The sequence below is a fragment of the Tachypleus tridentatus genome, chromosome 10 (genome assembly GCF_004210375.1).
Source record: "Tachypleus tridentatus isolate NWPU-2018 chromosome 10, ASM421037v1, whole genome shotgun sequence".
NCBI lineage: Eukaryota > Metazoa > Arthropoda > Merostomata > Xiphosura > Limulidae > Tachypleus > Tachypleus tridentatus.
In genome coordinates, this window is record NC_134834.1 from 82,261,082 (window position 1) to 82,276,313 (window position 15,232).

At 30.7% G+C, this 15,232-nt stretch overlaps 1 protein-coding gene across 8 annotated transcripts in view; it reads left to right on the top strand.

The window, feature by feature from the left end:
- The window catches only part of LOC143229715 (calmodulin-binding transcription activator 2-like), a 119,932-nt gene extending 104,700 nt beyond the window's left edge, over positions 1–15,232 (top strand). For 6 of the 8 annotated variants that reach the window (XM_076462441.1, XM_076462442.1, XM_076462444.1 and 3 more), the window contains 7 exons: positions 4,327–4,651; positions 6,559–6,737; positions 6,982–7,124; positions 8,301–8,530; positions 9,559–9,633; positions 10,490–10,517; positions 12,606–13,898. In XM_076462441.1, coding sequence (XP_076318556.1) covers positions 4,327–4,651; positions 6,559–6,737; positions 6,982–7,124; positions 8,301–8,530; positions 9,559–9,633; positions 10,490–10,517; positions 12,606–12,707 — 1,082 coding nt within the window. In that variant the 3' untranslated portion in view covers positions 12,708–13,898. Of the gene's footprint in view, positions 1–4,326; positions 4,652–6,558; positions 6,738–6,981; positions 7,125–8,300; positions 8,531–9,558; positions 9,634–10,489; positions 10,518–12,605; positions 13,899–14,849 lie in introns of those variants that run through there. The other 2 variants (XM_076462438.1, XM_076462445.1) reach the window with 2 other exon arrangements.

Consider the following 15,232-nt stretch of genomic DNA (forward strand, 5'->3'; position numbering starts at 1 on the left):
CTTGTTCAGCAGTATGAAATTTCTGAATGTAGTTTTGAACAATAAAGGTACTAATTTAAATCTTGTTCAGTGTTTTTGAATTTTTTATCAAAATTCTAAATTTTATACTTTATACTCTTAAAAACGTAAGTTTTAAATTAAATTTCTTATGACAGTTATAATGTAAATATAAAACATTAAACAAAGGTTTGTGAAAACAATTCTATGTGGAACAATAATTACTCATTAGAGACTTTGGAGTTAAAATGGGGTTAATAGACTTACAACAATAAACCTAAGATTTGATTTGCTGTGGTGGACAGATTGCATATAGCTATCCAAAAAAATAAGATTATTGTTTTCATGTAAAAGTTTATCAAAAAACAAAAAAGCTTTTGGATGTATTTCTGTAATTACACTACCCTCCGAAACATGCAAGTGTAACAGTACAGCATTTTATATGAATCATCACCATTACAAGACTAAAAAGGTCATGTCATATTTAAATAATTTATAAAGTTATGAAATTGTATTTTCTTCATGTATATAATTAAACACTATTATTAAACATAATGTTTCTTTTGTTGAGTAACAGCAAATTTATTTTATTTTAGAAAGAGTCAATATTAATCAGTGATGTCGAGAAACCCACTTGTTGAGAAATTTATATGCAAAAACATGTTTGAAAGGGGTTGTGTAACTGTGTGTCAAAATGTAGAGGGCGGTATTAGATGTTTGAATCTATAATTTTATTTATTTTATTATATTAATATAGGTATAAAGGCGTTCCTTTATATTGGTTTATTTTGGGTTTAAGTTGTTGTATAAGTAAGGCTTCTTTAATTTTGCGTTTGTTTATGTTTGTTTCTTTATTTAGTATTTGAGTGTTTTCTATGGTTATGTTGTGTTTATTTGACTTGCAGTGTTCGAAAACGTGTGAAGGTGACTTTTTATGTTCTTTGAATCTGGTTTCCATTTTTCTACTTGTTTCTCCAATATAGAAGTCGTGGCAGTTATCACATTGTATTTTATAAATAATGTTGGTGTGGTGTTTGTCAGTGTAGTTTTTACATAGTATAGACCTCAGTTTTTGTGTCGGGTTTTTGAATAAATTTGGTATTAACTGGAATGTCATATTTTGTTACTAATTTTTGCCAAATGTTGGTTATTTGTTTGCTGATGTCAGGAATATATGGTATACAGCAGTATATGCTGTATACACCATAGAAATCAAAACATGTTTAGAAGACCTAGCCAGGAGACTTGTGATACTTTCTACAGAGAAGAAAAACAAGGAAACAACCAAACACAACCAACAGAAAGAAGACAACTTAGATAATTTTATTGACATCCAACAGCTAAACTTCCCAGGTAAAATTACAAATTTATATTTTCCAGAAACACCTAAAAACAACATCTTAAACGATTTTTTCAAAGAATTTTCTCACAAAACCATCAACATAATTTCACAAAACAGAAAACTAAAAAACAACCTTACAAAAAGAGACATTAATTCCATTAAAAACCTAAAACAAGACAAAAACTTAAAAATTCTAAAAGCAGATAAAGGTAACGCTATAGTCATAATGAACACGAATGAATACATCCAAAAAATGAATAACATCCTATCAGACACGAACAAGTTTAAACAAATAAACACAAATCCAACAAAGACACACGAGACACAACTGAACAAATTACTACTACAAATGAAAAAAAGCCAACACAATTTCACAAACACTTTATTCCTACCTACGTAAAACCGACTCACGCACACCACAAATATACGGCATCCCCAAACCTCATAAACCAGATTGTCCATTATGACCAATAATGTCCACATATGAATCGTTTAATTACAATCTTGGCAAATACATAGCATGGGCATTCTCCAAATATGCAACATCAGCCAGCTCATTCATCAAAGACTCTTTTAATTTCAAGTATAATCTAAATCAACTTAATCATAAAGCCTTAATGGCCAGTTTCGATGTTATATCCCTCTTTACAGAAGTTCCAACCACTGAAGCCTGCAAGATAGCCTTAGAACTCTATATCCGAGACCCTAACCCAACTATAGAAATTCCCAGTAACCAGTTAGCAACCCTCATAGAATTCACCACGATAAAGACAAACTTCATGTTCAACAACCAAAACTATATACAAACAAATGGCCTAAGCATGGGCAACCCAGTATCACCAGTCCTAGCCAATATTTTTTATGACACAAGTTGAAACACAAGCAATTAACAGAGCATTACATCCACCACTATACTGGTACAGATATGTAGATGACACGGTTGCGGGATTCAAATCTACAGAACACATACTTAATTTTTTCAATCACATTAACTCTATACATCCCAACATTAACTTTACATGTGAACAGGAAGAAAGCAATCAAATATCATTTCTTAACCTCAAAATTACAAGAACTGACACACAATTCAAAACAGAAATCCACCGAAAAATCACCCATACTGGACTATACATTCCTTGGGACTCAGCACATGAAACAAAACAAAACTCAACATACTAAGAAACCAAATAAACACAGCCATAAAACTATGCTCACCAGATAAAATTAACGATGAATTAGACAAAATAAAACAATACTTCATCAACATCAATAAGTTTCCTCCACAAACCGTAGAAAACATTATTAGCACACACCTACACAGAAAGCAAAATCAACCAACTAAAGTAAATACAGCTCACGAATCAAAACCACGAAACCATATACTGCTGTATACCATATATTCCTGACATCAGCAAACAAATAACCAACATTTGGCAAAAATTAGTAACAAAATATGACATTCCAGTTAATACCAAATTTATTCAAAAACCCGACACAAAACTGAGGTCTATACTATGTAAAAACTACACTGACAAACACCACACCAACATTATTTATAAAATACAATGTGATAACTGCCACGACTTCTATATTGAGAAACAAGTAGAAAATGGAAACCAGATTCAAAGAACATAAAAGTCACCTTCACACGTTTTGAACACTGCAAGTCAAATAAACACAACATAACCATAGAAAACACTCAAATACTAAATAAAGAAACAAACATAAACAAACGCAAAATTAAAGAAGCCTTACTTATACAACAACTTAAACCCAAAATAAACCAATATAAAGGAACGCCTTTATACCTATATTAATATAATAAAATAAATAAAATTATAGATTCAAACATCTAATACCGCCCTCTACATTTTGACACACAGTTACACAACCCCTTTCAAACATGTGGTCAGCTTCCGGTCAGTTACTTCTTTCTTTGTGAACCTGACGATGACCGAAGAAGGTCGAAACGTTGTTCGCTCTTCTATGTAAAATATTTTCTCAACCCAAACGAGCCGTTTTTGCATATAAAAAATGAGTCAATATTACTTGTAGAAATGTAGTTAGAAAAATAATCTAGCAAAATTTTCCTCTTTGTGTTATATTCAAAGATATTACCTAAATGATTCTCTAACTATATATTATTCTGGAACAATACAAGGGTTAATCTAACTTTATAAGAATGATTTGCATCTACTACAATGATAGCATAGCATCACACAGCAAGCCATCACAGTTGACATTTTTTTTTCTCCTTTTGTTCTTTTTTCGGCTTATGGTAACTTTTTGACTATTCAACAGTAACAGTCCTTTCAAAAAAAGAATATTGATGTAGCAAGATTGTTAGTTAATGTGTAGTCAAAGGACAAAATCTGAAAAAAGAAGTCATTTAGCATCTTCCATCAAAACAGAAAAACATGTGTGGCTGAGACACTTAGGGCATCAAAAGACTCTAAAACCACACATTAAACAATGGAGCTGGGCATTACTCATGGCTCATGGTAACACTAATGAGAAGTTGGAATAGGCAAAGGTTTGCAAGCCACAAGCTTCCAATTATACCCCAATCCTAGCAGCTGTTTTCATGAGAAACATGGACTTAAAATAGAAAATTTCATTCTAACTACATATCTATTAAGTTTCATGATGCAGCTTCAATAGATATTAGTGTTTGATGTGTTTAAACATGAAAAAATTCTACTAGAAGGTCTGTAGAAATTGTTTGAGATTTTATGTAGTCTAATACGGCCTCCACTGTCAGTCTTAGAAGTTCATTACATTGGAAGTTGAAGTGGAAGGAATTAGTGTATAATAATAGTCATCAATTTGAGTACAACCAATCATGAGAGAAGCTAGTTCCGAGGGTAATATAAAATCTGGATCGTCATTCTTATAAAGTACAATCAACCCCCAGTAATAAAATATTAAGATATTCCTAATTAAAATAACTTAAATTTGCATTAATTTCAAAATTTACTTCGCTTTAGGAAAATCAATTTCTAGTCACCAACAGACAATTAACAGATATGTTCTCAACATGGATGATGAAAACAATCAAGTTTTAAGTCTAGCTGAGAAAATCATCAATGCCATGCCAGACCACATTAAATCCTCTTGTAACTCAATCAGTGGGGGACTTGAAGATCTGATAGAAATAGGATGTGAAATGATGTTACAAACAGAGAGAGATGAGCTCCAGGAGAATTGCTCCAGTCAAGACAAACGTCTTTTCGGATTATGTGCAGTGAATACATCTCCACATTCTCTTCTGAATGAAGAATTTAGTTTTGCATTGAGTGATCATAATTATAGGTCAGAAAGTTTTATAACTTTTTATTACTTAAGTAGTTTCTTTCAACTGAATTTTTGCCAGAAGCATAGATACTTTCATGTGAAATGAACTGCATTATGATCATTTGGAGATATAAAATAAAAGAGTTTAAAGCTGATAAAGTTATGTGCTTTAAAGTATTATTTAGATGGAGAAAATTTATAAGAAACCCTGTGGCTGGATGCATGGTACCAGACCTTGATTTTAGTCTGTTAAAGATCTCAGTTTTCAGAATTATGCCTATATAGCAGGATTTATTTAAGATATGTACTTCACGTTTTCCTTAGGTAACTGTGCATACTTGACAGGCATAAATGTTAAAAACTATCAATTGAATATTTCGTGGCTACAGTATAATTAATGTGTTGTAGACTTGATTAATAATGAGTCAGTAATATGTTTAACACGTTTGCTTCTAAGCCTATTTTGCCAATACTCTCCAGGGTTCCACTAGTCATATTACAATTACTTTTTATAAGGATGAGCTAACATGTAGTAGTTGTGTCCCAGGCAGTAAGTGGCCCTTTAAAAGAAAATAGAGCACAACTCATCAGTGGGACGTGTGGGTCTTTCTAGAAGACTATCACGACCCACCTGTGGGTTATGTGGTACCCAAAGTGTTAACAATGATGAATGGTTCTCAAAAATTGAAGTAGAATATTTTGCTATTTAATTAAACTTAGGATCAACTAATAATATAAAATCTAGTAATCATTGATTTAATACCTTAATATCTGATTCAGTACTTCAGATAGGGGTAACATGACATTTACTCTAATAGTATATCAGTATATTGTTCAGTTAAACTAGCAAGGTTTTTTTTAGTTTCTCTTACGAATTAATTTTTCTTATTGGGATGTATCTGTCTTATTACTTGTATCATTTTAGAGTAAATATAATTACAAGTTTGTTTGATTTATATTTCCTAGGCAACATTGACTAAAAGTATTAAGATTGCCCTAAAGCATACTTGAGTTCTTAGACTCCCCTATTTTGTATGTATGTTACTGTAATATCCCATTGGCTTTAATTATTTTTATTTTTTGCTTATCTAACAAAACAAGAATTGCAAGAGAGAGAAGTTAACCTACTTTTACCACGTTGATCAGTTATCAAATGTGAGCAATTAAGACTGTGTTAGGCTCTAGGTGTATGATTTGTTATGTACGAAGCACAGGCAGAAGTTTTAATCTTGTGATTAAGGAAACAAATGCATTATTTTAAAATCTTAACACCTGAGTTTATTAATCTCGCAAAAAGAGCAATTAAATGTGTCTACAGTGCTTTTAGTACTTAATGGCAGGCTACAAAGATATTTTTGGTTGCTTCCTTCCAGGGGTAGTCTGAGTTATTTTGAAGCCCTTAGCAGAATTCATTAAATGGGGCCCATAATAATGATAAAAAGTCAAAAGTAAGTTAAAAGGTGGAGCACTGAGGGCCCTTCCATGTGTGGAAGCCTCAATAATTTCCCAGTTTCCCCAGTAGGTAATAATAACACCTATGCCTCCTTCTCATACTTTTTCTTAAATAACTACGTAACAGTCAAAATTTATGCCCACTGCAATTGCCATTTTGTTACACATACTAGTTCTCAGCAACATGAAATCTTGTGCTTTGCATTTAACAAAATTATTTTGAAATCAGTGACAAAATAAACATTCTAGATCTTCAGCAAACATAAGTCAAGATCCTGCACCATAGCTCTAGCCAAACAGTGTAAGAAAATAAAGAACAGTACATGTTTTGTATGGATGTTTGTACATACTTTAAAAATTTGATTAGGTTCTTTGTGTTATTTGATTATGTTTTTCCAAGAATTGGCATAACGAATATGTTCGAAATAAGAAAATGTTTTTCTAATTCGTATGTGTATCTTTTGATTTTCAAGATGCTGGGATGATGACACTTCTCATTCTTCTGTTAACCCTAACTCTTCAAATCTTCAAAGTCTAGCTAGTTTCACCTTTGAATCCTGCTCTTCATCACCCATCACTGCAGAATTTTGTGAATTTTTTGAAGCTTCTGGCAAAATTACGGATAATGATTTCTCCAGCTTAACACTATCATGTATGTGTTTCTTTCTTGTTTTTGTTTCTGTTAAATCTTTCTCCACATTTCAGTTTGTCACCCTTAAAATACAGTTTTTTTTTTTGGCATATATAGTACTTAGTGTTTAATAAATGATATTTGTTGATCTGGTGTTTTTATGTTACAAGTGATGTTTTATGTGCATATTTTTTTTCTTTTTAATCTTGGTCAGCATATTTTATTTTCATGCTATAATTGTTAAATCTTCATGTTTTATGTGTAGACAAAGAAAAGAGAGAGCTTTATGGGGCAGCTAAAGTCATTCAAAAAGCTTATCATTCTTATAAAGGTCATCAAGGTAAAAAAGATGAAAAAGAAAAGATAGCAGCAACATTGATTCAGAATTATTACCATAGATATAAACAGGTGAGAACATTCTGTTGGATGAGATATATTACTAATACTGTCCATAGATATAAACAGGTGAGAACATTCTGTTGGATGAGATATTTTACTAATACTGTCCATAGATATAAACAGGTGAGAACATTCTGTTGGATGAGATATTTTACTAATACTGTCCCTTTTTTCTTTCAATTACACTATACAACACAAATTTTGTTCCTGTGTAGTACGTGTTATTTCTTAATTGCTTATGTTGGAAAAGTACAGAAAATGGCCACTATTCCCTTTAATCTTTGCTTTTGTGACCTGGATAATGCAATTTAGAAGTTAACCTATTTTCTATGTAAAAATGGGCAAATTTGCACATTTTCATTTACATAAGGTCTGAATAAAATAACATATGAATCAAGATTTACATGTATTTATACTAAAGTTATACAAAAATGTTTAGAAGTGAGTAGTTTTTCGAGATTTGCGACTGTAATGTAAATCACTTTCACGATATAGTCTCTCATCATGTTTTCGTTATATGCTCCCAGGTCACAAAAGCAAAGTTTGAAGAGAAAAATAGGTCTTTTCCATTTACTTTAGGCATAAGCAATTGGGAAATAACACTTTCTGCCCAGGACCAAGATAAAGTAAAAATTTGTTACACAGTGTAATTAGTTTACTTTGATTATGCTGTAGTAATGTTATTTCAGGAAAGACATTTCAACACACTTATGTTAATCAGTTAGTATATTTGTTAAAGGTATACTTTGGATCTCATCTATTGTTTTCAGTTTAAATGTACACCTCATTAAAAAAAACTCTGTAGGTTTATAGACCAGAAACATTTTCTCTTATCTCCATATTTTCTGACACACAAATACTTCTTTTGTTCAATATATTTTTAAAACTCGTATTATAAAAATATACAGTAGTAGATATGGTGCATTTAACAAGGGAATTAGCCATTTAAAGAGCAGTTTTATTAATATTTAACTTTGAATGAGACATCAAAATATGACAGATTCAAATTAAGCTCAACATCATAAATACTACTCACTGATATTTTCGTTAAAATTATTATAGTTTTATATAATCTATTACAAACAATAGAATATTCTCAAGGTTTAAAACCATTTTTTTCAATATTGATTTTTAAATTTTTAATATTAAATTGTAATTTTTTAAATTAATTTGTTTGTTTTGCAGTATCTTTACTACAAACGAGTGACAAGAGCAGCCAAAATTATACAAACCAATTATCGTAATTACTATAAATACAAACAATTCAAGAAAAACCAGGAAAACCAAATCTCAGCAGGTTCAGGTCCAACCACCTTTAGACATCATGGAACACTGAATTCTAGTTTCCACTCAGAAGAAGGATACAATAAGTGTTTTAATTCAAAGCGTGGAAGGGTTCCATCTTCACTTTTTAAGTATGTTTGAAGTCACTTACTATTACAGGATAATATTAAATTGCACAAATAAATCTATGTGCAATTAACTGTATTGTCAATCAGTTTGTGTTAAATACTTTTGGTCAGTTTATATGCTATATGATGAAAATTTATATTCATTATTATGTGTATGGTGTTCATGAATATCAAACTGCAGCCCAAAAACTAAATGCATTTTACTCTGGTTTTCCTAAACTTAGCTGAACCCAATAACACAAACATACATACACATATTCTTTGGCATGCTTTAATGAGATATGGTTTATGCCTTTATCAAGCACATAACTGATAAATTTCTAATTTATCAGTGAGATGGATATTTTAAAATATTTAACTGTGTATTTTTAATTTAGAACAAAAAAACTTAATAAAAGTAGGGGTTTCAGTATTGCTTCCATTATTGTTGAAAAACTGTAGTTTTTTAACTTTGACACTTATTTCCTGTTTTCTTAGATTATTATGTTTTGTTTTTCAAGTTTTTAATTTGAATTTAATTGTAACATCAGACATACTTGTAAAAACTGTGGCACATTCCTGTAGCTTGTAGTAAGGGCAACTGTAACACATATCTGTAGCTTGTAGTAATGGCAACTGTAGCTTGAAGAATTTTAGTTTGTATGAAGATGTACTCTAACTCTTCAGCAGCTTGTAGAATTTTAAACTTGTACTGAGGGTGATTGTAACTCATTTCAATATATTATAGAATTTTAGTTTGCATTAAGAGTAACTTACTTTTGAAGTGTAGTACTTGTTGTAGCTTGTTTTGAAAATTATTTTTGAAGCATATAAAAATACAAACTTTAAAACTTTTAACAAATTGCAAAGTAAATTATCTGGTAATTGAAGTGATCTATAATGAATGTTTTGATACTAATATCTTAGCAGCATGAAAAAAAATTTTCTAATGTTCTTAATCTTTTATGATGAAAGTATTAATTTCTCAGAAATATCACATTGATCTTCCAGTTAATCAAGACGTACTTTTTATTTTACTTCTAAACTTTTAGACGTACTTACTCGCAGAGAAGACAGCATCAAGCTGCAAAGAAAATCCAACAGTTTATAAAACAATCAAAAAATAAGTGAGGATATTACCCTACCTTTAGCCTTTAAAAGCTATGTTAATGAAGTCTGTTAATTTATTTAGATGAATTAAATATAATAAAAAAGGTATTTATTAATATCTATCCTACCTTGTATATCATGAAGGTTATTAAAAAGCTTATTATTATTTTTTTCCTCATTAGATTTTTGAACATTTTAACCATTGTTTTGTTAACCTGTTGAATGCAGTGTGTTACAGAATTTCTTTAAAAAATCAATGATTTGTAGTTTATTGTTATGCTCTGCAGCAAAACTGTTGTTTGCTATTAAATTTTTAAACACGTTTCTAAACTATTTGTTCCACTGAGGTCTCATGATTGTGTTGGTTACAAGAGTCCCAATAAAATAAGTCACACACAGAAATTTAAAACAAAATATTGTCAATATTGTCATTAAGACCTCTGATTGCTTCTGAGATCTCCCATGTATTTTATATGGAAAATGAGAAAATCCATACAATTTTTAGGTCGTTCTTTGCACAAAATTTTTGAAAATACTTGAATATGCAAAGTTTATCATAACTCATTATAATAAACTTTGCATATTCTAGTTGCAGAGAATGGTATGTTAAAAAGTCTAATTTTGAGGTGAAATCCTAAAATTATAAGAATAATATATTTTGTTTTGTATCTTTAAGTAAAACAACTTCTAGTTCACTAAATATCCAAACTAGCTTTACAATTTAAGTACAATTATTTAAATTTTGTGTACAAATTCACAGTCATTATAAGCATCATGGCACCATAAACATATTTAATTTTTGGATTTAATGAATTCATTTTTCTAACTAATTATTCTTTCTTCTTTTATTTTTCTCCATTGCTTATCTTTCAGTGTCTCGGACTTGTTGGGTGGAAGAATGGTGAGTTTTGTTTCTTTGAATGAATTTTTCTTTATAAATCACAAAGTTTTGATGTTATATTATTGTTTCTTGTATTGTTAACTAACATATAACCAGTTAGATACACAGAGGTCTAAATTATGATTCCTATTTTGAAATTAAATAATAATTAAATAACTAAAGAAATACAGTTATGCAGTTTTCAACATCTTGTAGCCCATTGCAAACAGTTTTTGCTGATATGTCAGTAGACATCTACATGTGCACCGTAAGTGGCTCTCAGCACATTCAAATGATATTCAATTCATGTTCACAGTAATTCATCGACATTTATAGTGATGATAGCATCTCTTATCCTGATCTGTAGTTCTGTGATGTTCGCTGTAGACATGTGACACAAAATATTCTTTTCATTCTCCCAAGAAAGAAATCTAGTGGAGTGATTACTGGAGAACTCAGAGGCTATGAAATTGGCTCACCCCAACTGATTCATTGCCTTGGAAATGACTCAACCTGCAAATGCCTAATCAACAAACTCCAGTGAGGTAGACTACTGTCCTGTTGAAAGACTATTCATGGTTGTATTTCCTCCAGTTTAGTGACCACAAATTGTTCCAATATTAAGGTATATCCTCCCAGTAACAGTGCTCTTAGCAAAAGAACATGTACCAATAATCCTGTTGCACATGGAATTGTATCACACCTTCATTTATAGGCTATCATTTACAATTCCAATAATCTCATGGGGGTTTTCCCAGCCCCAAACACAGACATTACAATGATTCACATTACCAGAAGTATGAAATGTAGCATCATCACTAAACAGTATACATGCTAGAAATTAATTCTTCTGTGTGGTGAAGGAAGTTCACTGTAAATGTGTTGCATTTTGATATGTCATCTAGATGCAGTGCCTGTACCAAATGAAGTTGTCGGCAGGCAGATGAAATTATCTGTGAATGACATAGAACAAGCATGTTCTTTGCATGTTAATTTCTTGTAAAGCACATTGAAGTGATTCACATTCTTTGTGTGATATGCTCATCACTGACAGAAGGCCTTCCTGCTCATGATTGGTGTAACACATTGCCTGTCTCCAAGAGCTATGCATCCACTCCCAGATACTTGGTTTCTATAGTACTTCTTTCTTTTACTGATGTCTATAATTATGCTGCAACACATGTGCAGTCACTGACGTGATCTTGGGAAACCAAACATTGTAGTTAGCCTTTTCTTGTACAGTTGCCATTTTACGGGGTAACATTACTCACTGGAATGATAAAAACATGGCAAAAAAAGCTAAGTTACAAGATGTTGAAAACTGCATGGTTGTATGTCATTAGTTATTTAACTTAAATTTTAGACTACCCTGTATTTCTCTACACAGAATTTTTTTATGCCTTTAATTTCTTAAATATTTTCTTTATTTTCAGGAGTTTTGAAACAAATTTTTCAGTTAATTGTGGTTTAGTTTTTGATTCTCACCTTTATTTTCTTTTACTGGTAATTTATTTATAAGGTCACATACAGCCATGTGGCAACAGGTTTAGAGTTGATTCAAATAAAGAACAGTTTTAATGGACTTTGAAAATATTGACAGGAAATTAAAAATTGCTTATCAAAAATAACATTTTTGGTCAAAAATGTCAAAGTGATCAACATAATTTTGTAATTACCTGATATGACAAAGCTGTTGCATTCAGTAAACTGCACATTTTTATAAAATATGTGCTTCACAATACATTAAAAAGGATGATTCATTTGTTAAGCACAAGCCACACAGTGGCTACTATAGGTATTAAACCAAGGTTTTTAAGTATTGTAAGCTTTTAGACTTAGTGCTGGGGCACTAGAGGTCAAAAATAAAACTAATGATGATAAATTGATAAATGCAAGTACAACTGGAGTTAAGGTTAAACTAGATGACTTGCACTTCTTTTAAATAATGTAGACCAACTAGTGTACTTATCAAATTTCGCAACAAAAGAAAGTAATCTAGGATATCTAACGAGTCTTTAAATTTTCATTTTATTTGATCTCTGACAACATTGTTGTAATATATGAATGAAATCTGAGTCATACACATAAGAATATGTTTCAATATTTTAGATCACAGAGACAGCGTGCCTTAGCTACAGGAAAAAAGGTATTACAGAGTCGAACAACAGGCTAGCAACTACAGCTCCCAAAATCTCAGGAACAGTCTTGTAACTTAAGTAGTAATTACTCAACAAGGTGAATCATTTACTTTCTTCTGTAATGTTAATGAGATAGACATTACCAGAGAGATAAAATATACAACCTTAAAGGTGAGAATGATAAATTATAATGTAGTAAATTATAAAAGAATATACATTTTTCATTCTAAAAAGAATATTTAAAATAAACACAAAAGTTGAGTATGCTATATTAAAATGAGTTTGGAACTTAATCCCATCATTGCAGCCATGTAATTATATATGGCCGTGTTCTATCTGATAACCATACATCTTGAAATAGCCCTGCAGTATACTTTCAATCACAAAAGACTGTCATGAGGATATTATGTTCAAGGCACACCTCCTCTCTATAGGCTTTCAATAATCCATCTTATGTCTAAGGATGACTATTTCCAAACACCCATTTTAATAGTCCAATAATGCAAAAAGCCATAGATTCTTTATCTGGTGATTTGATGTGGATGTTTTTTTTATTGAAATGCATAAACACCTGTTTCATTCTAGCTGCTTGAGGTATGTAATAATTCAACAGATATTTCACAGAAGAAACTTGGGTATAAGTTACTTCTTTCACTTTACGAAACAATGATTCTTCTTAATTATATATATTAGTTGCCTGGAACACACAAGATGGCTTTCTCCACTGATCTTTGTTTGTGGAATCACACTGTAACTTTGCTAACTACTGCTAAAATATGAATTTGCAGGGCTGTTTCTGGATGGTCTTGGTGCCTCATGTTGATACATATACCTTTGTTTTCCAATGTCATTAGGTACATAGAATATTTTTGTCTTGGAAAATCTAAATCTCCACTATGAGCATATCCTTGTGATCTGGGTGTATAAATATTTTGCATGAAAAGAGGTGTTACATACCCTTCCCAAATGTGATCACTTTTTGCTGTCATGATACTATCTATAAAATACCAAATAATGTAAAAATGATGTTCTGGTATATGGACTTTCATTGCTACTTTATAGTGGCCATGGTTATCACTGAATTGCATATTTAAACATATAATATGATGCTTTAACATAAGTAGAATGGTAAAATGAAAACAATCTTTTAGTTACAATAAAATCGATCATATGAGATAGGTAAAATTGTTATACTGTTTTAGCCATGTAAATTATACACCAGGCATTCTAACTGCAATAAACTACCTTTGTAAAATAAGTAAAACAGAAAGTCTCATAACGAGAGTAAAATGGTCAAAAAATAAATTATTCAACAGTTAAACAGATCAAAACAGTATATAATGATTATCTAACATTAATAACTGATAAACAAAAAAACGTCATTTAAATATAGTAATAAGTTTTAAAAATGTATTTATCTGAATGTATATTTTTCATTCTGTTCAAGCACCATTAACAGTCAAAGGTCAACAAAAAACATGAATAACAAAAGCAAAAATATAAACTGATCCAATTTACAAGAGATAATGGAAATAAAATATGTTTTGATGTTAATAAATTGAGAAAGGTATCTCAATCTTTCAATGTTGCAGTCTTATTTAAGATAAACTATAGTGTTAACTTGAACTGCAGGTAGTTAAAAGAAGTAATATTTTTCCCAAGTTTTGTACCAATGCTGGATAGTTGTGCACACATTTTCGTGAGAGTCATGATAGTAAATGAAAGATATTGATTCAGTTTCACAAAGCATAATTAAGGGTTTTATCTTTCTCACAGATCTTGTTAGAAACTGCAGTTACAAAATTCCTATAAATACAATAAAAATGAAAGTCAGAAGACAGAAAAATGTGTTTTTTTAATTTTTAACTTTAAATGAGAAAACATGGCAAATGATTGAGCACTTAATAACTAAATTTTTTTTTCATGTTAATGTTTCATTCATGCATCTGTTTCAGAATTACTAACTTCAAAACACTACCTTTATAATGTGTACACAGTTTGTTTTACTTCTACAATTGATGTTTAACCTATTTCTGTCATGGGTTGATAACTTTATAATTGAAAATCTGTTGGATTAATCAAACAGTATGTATGTTAGCAAAATTATATTTTCTTGACTGTCAAGTCATTTAAAAACACTTTAATCAAAGTAAAATACTGATCTATAAGATAAACAGTTAAATGATTTTTGAAAATATAAATATTCTCTTCACAGTGTAACGGTTTCAACCGAAACAGATCAGTTTCTTCATTGTATTTTGTTTGTGGTGTAATAACCATTGTCTGATGAAATATGATTCTTGGGGAACAAGATGAGGCACAAGTTCCCATATTTCTGGCAGAAACTAACAGTGACATGACAACATTCTTCTATTTGCTCACTTTCTCGAAAGTTTTTTTTATTGTTGTTGTTTTTGACCAGTTTTACTCACTATAACAAAGAACCCAGTGTATCAAACATTTTTTTGAGACCTTTAATTTAACCCATTTGAAGTGCAAGCTATCCTGCTAAAGTAATAACTTACTAACTTCTCCAGCAACTCCCTCCACCACGAAACTTAATGCTTACCTATTTAACATCAGATGACTCTAAATTAA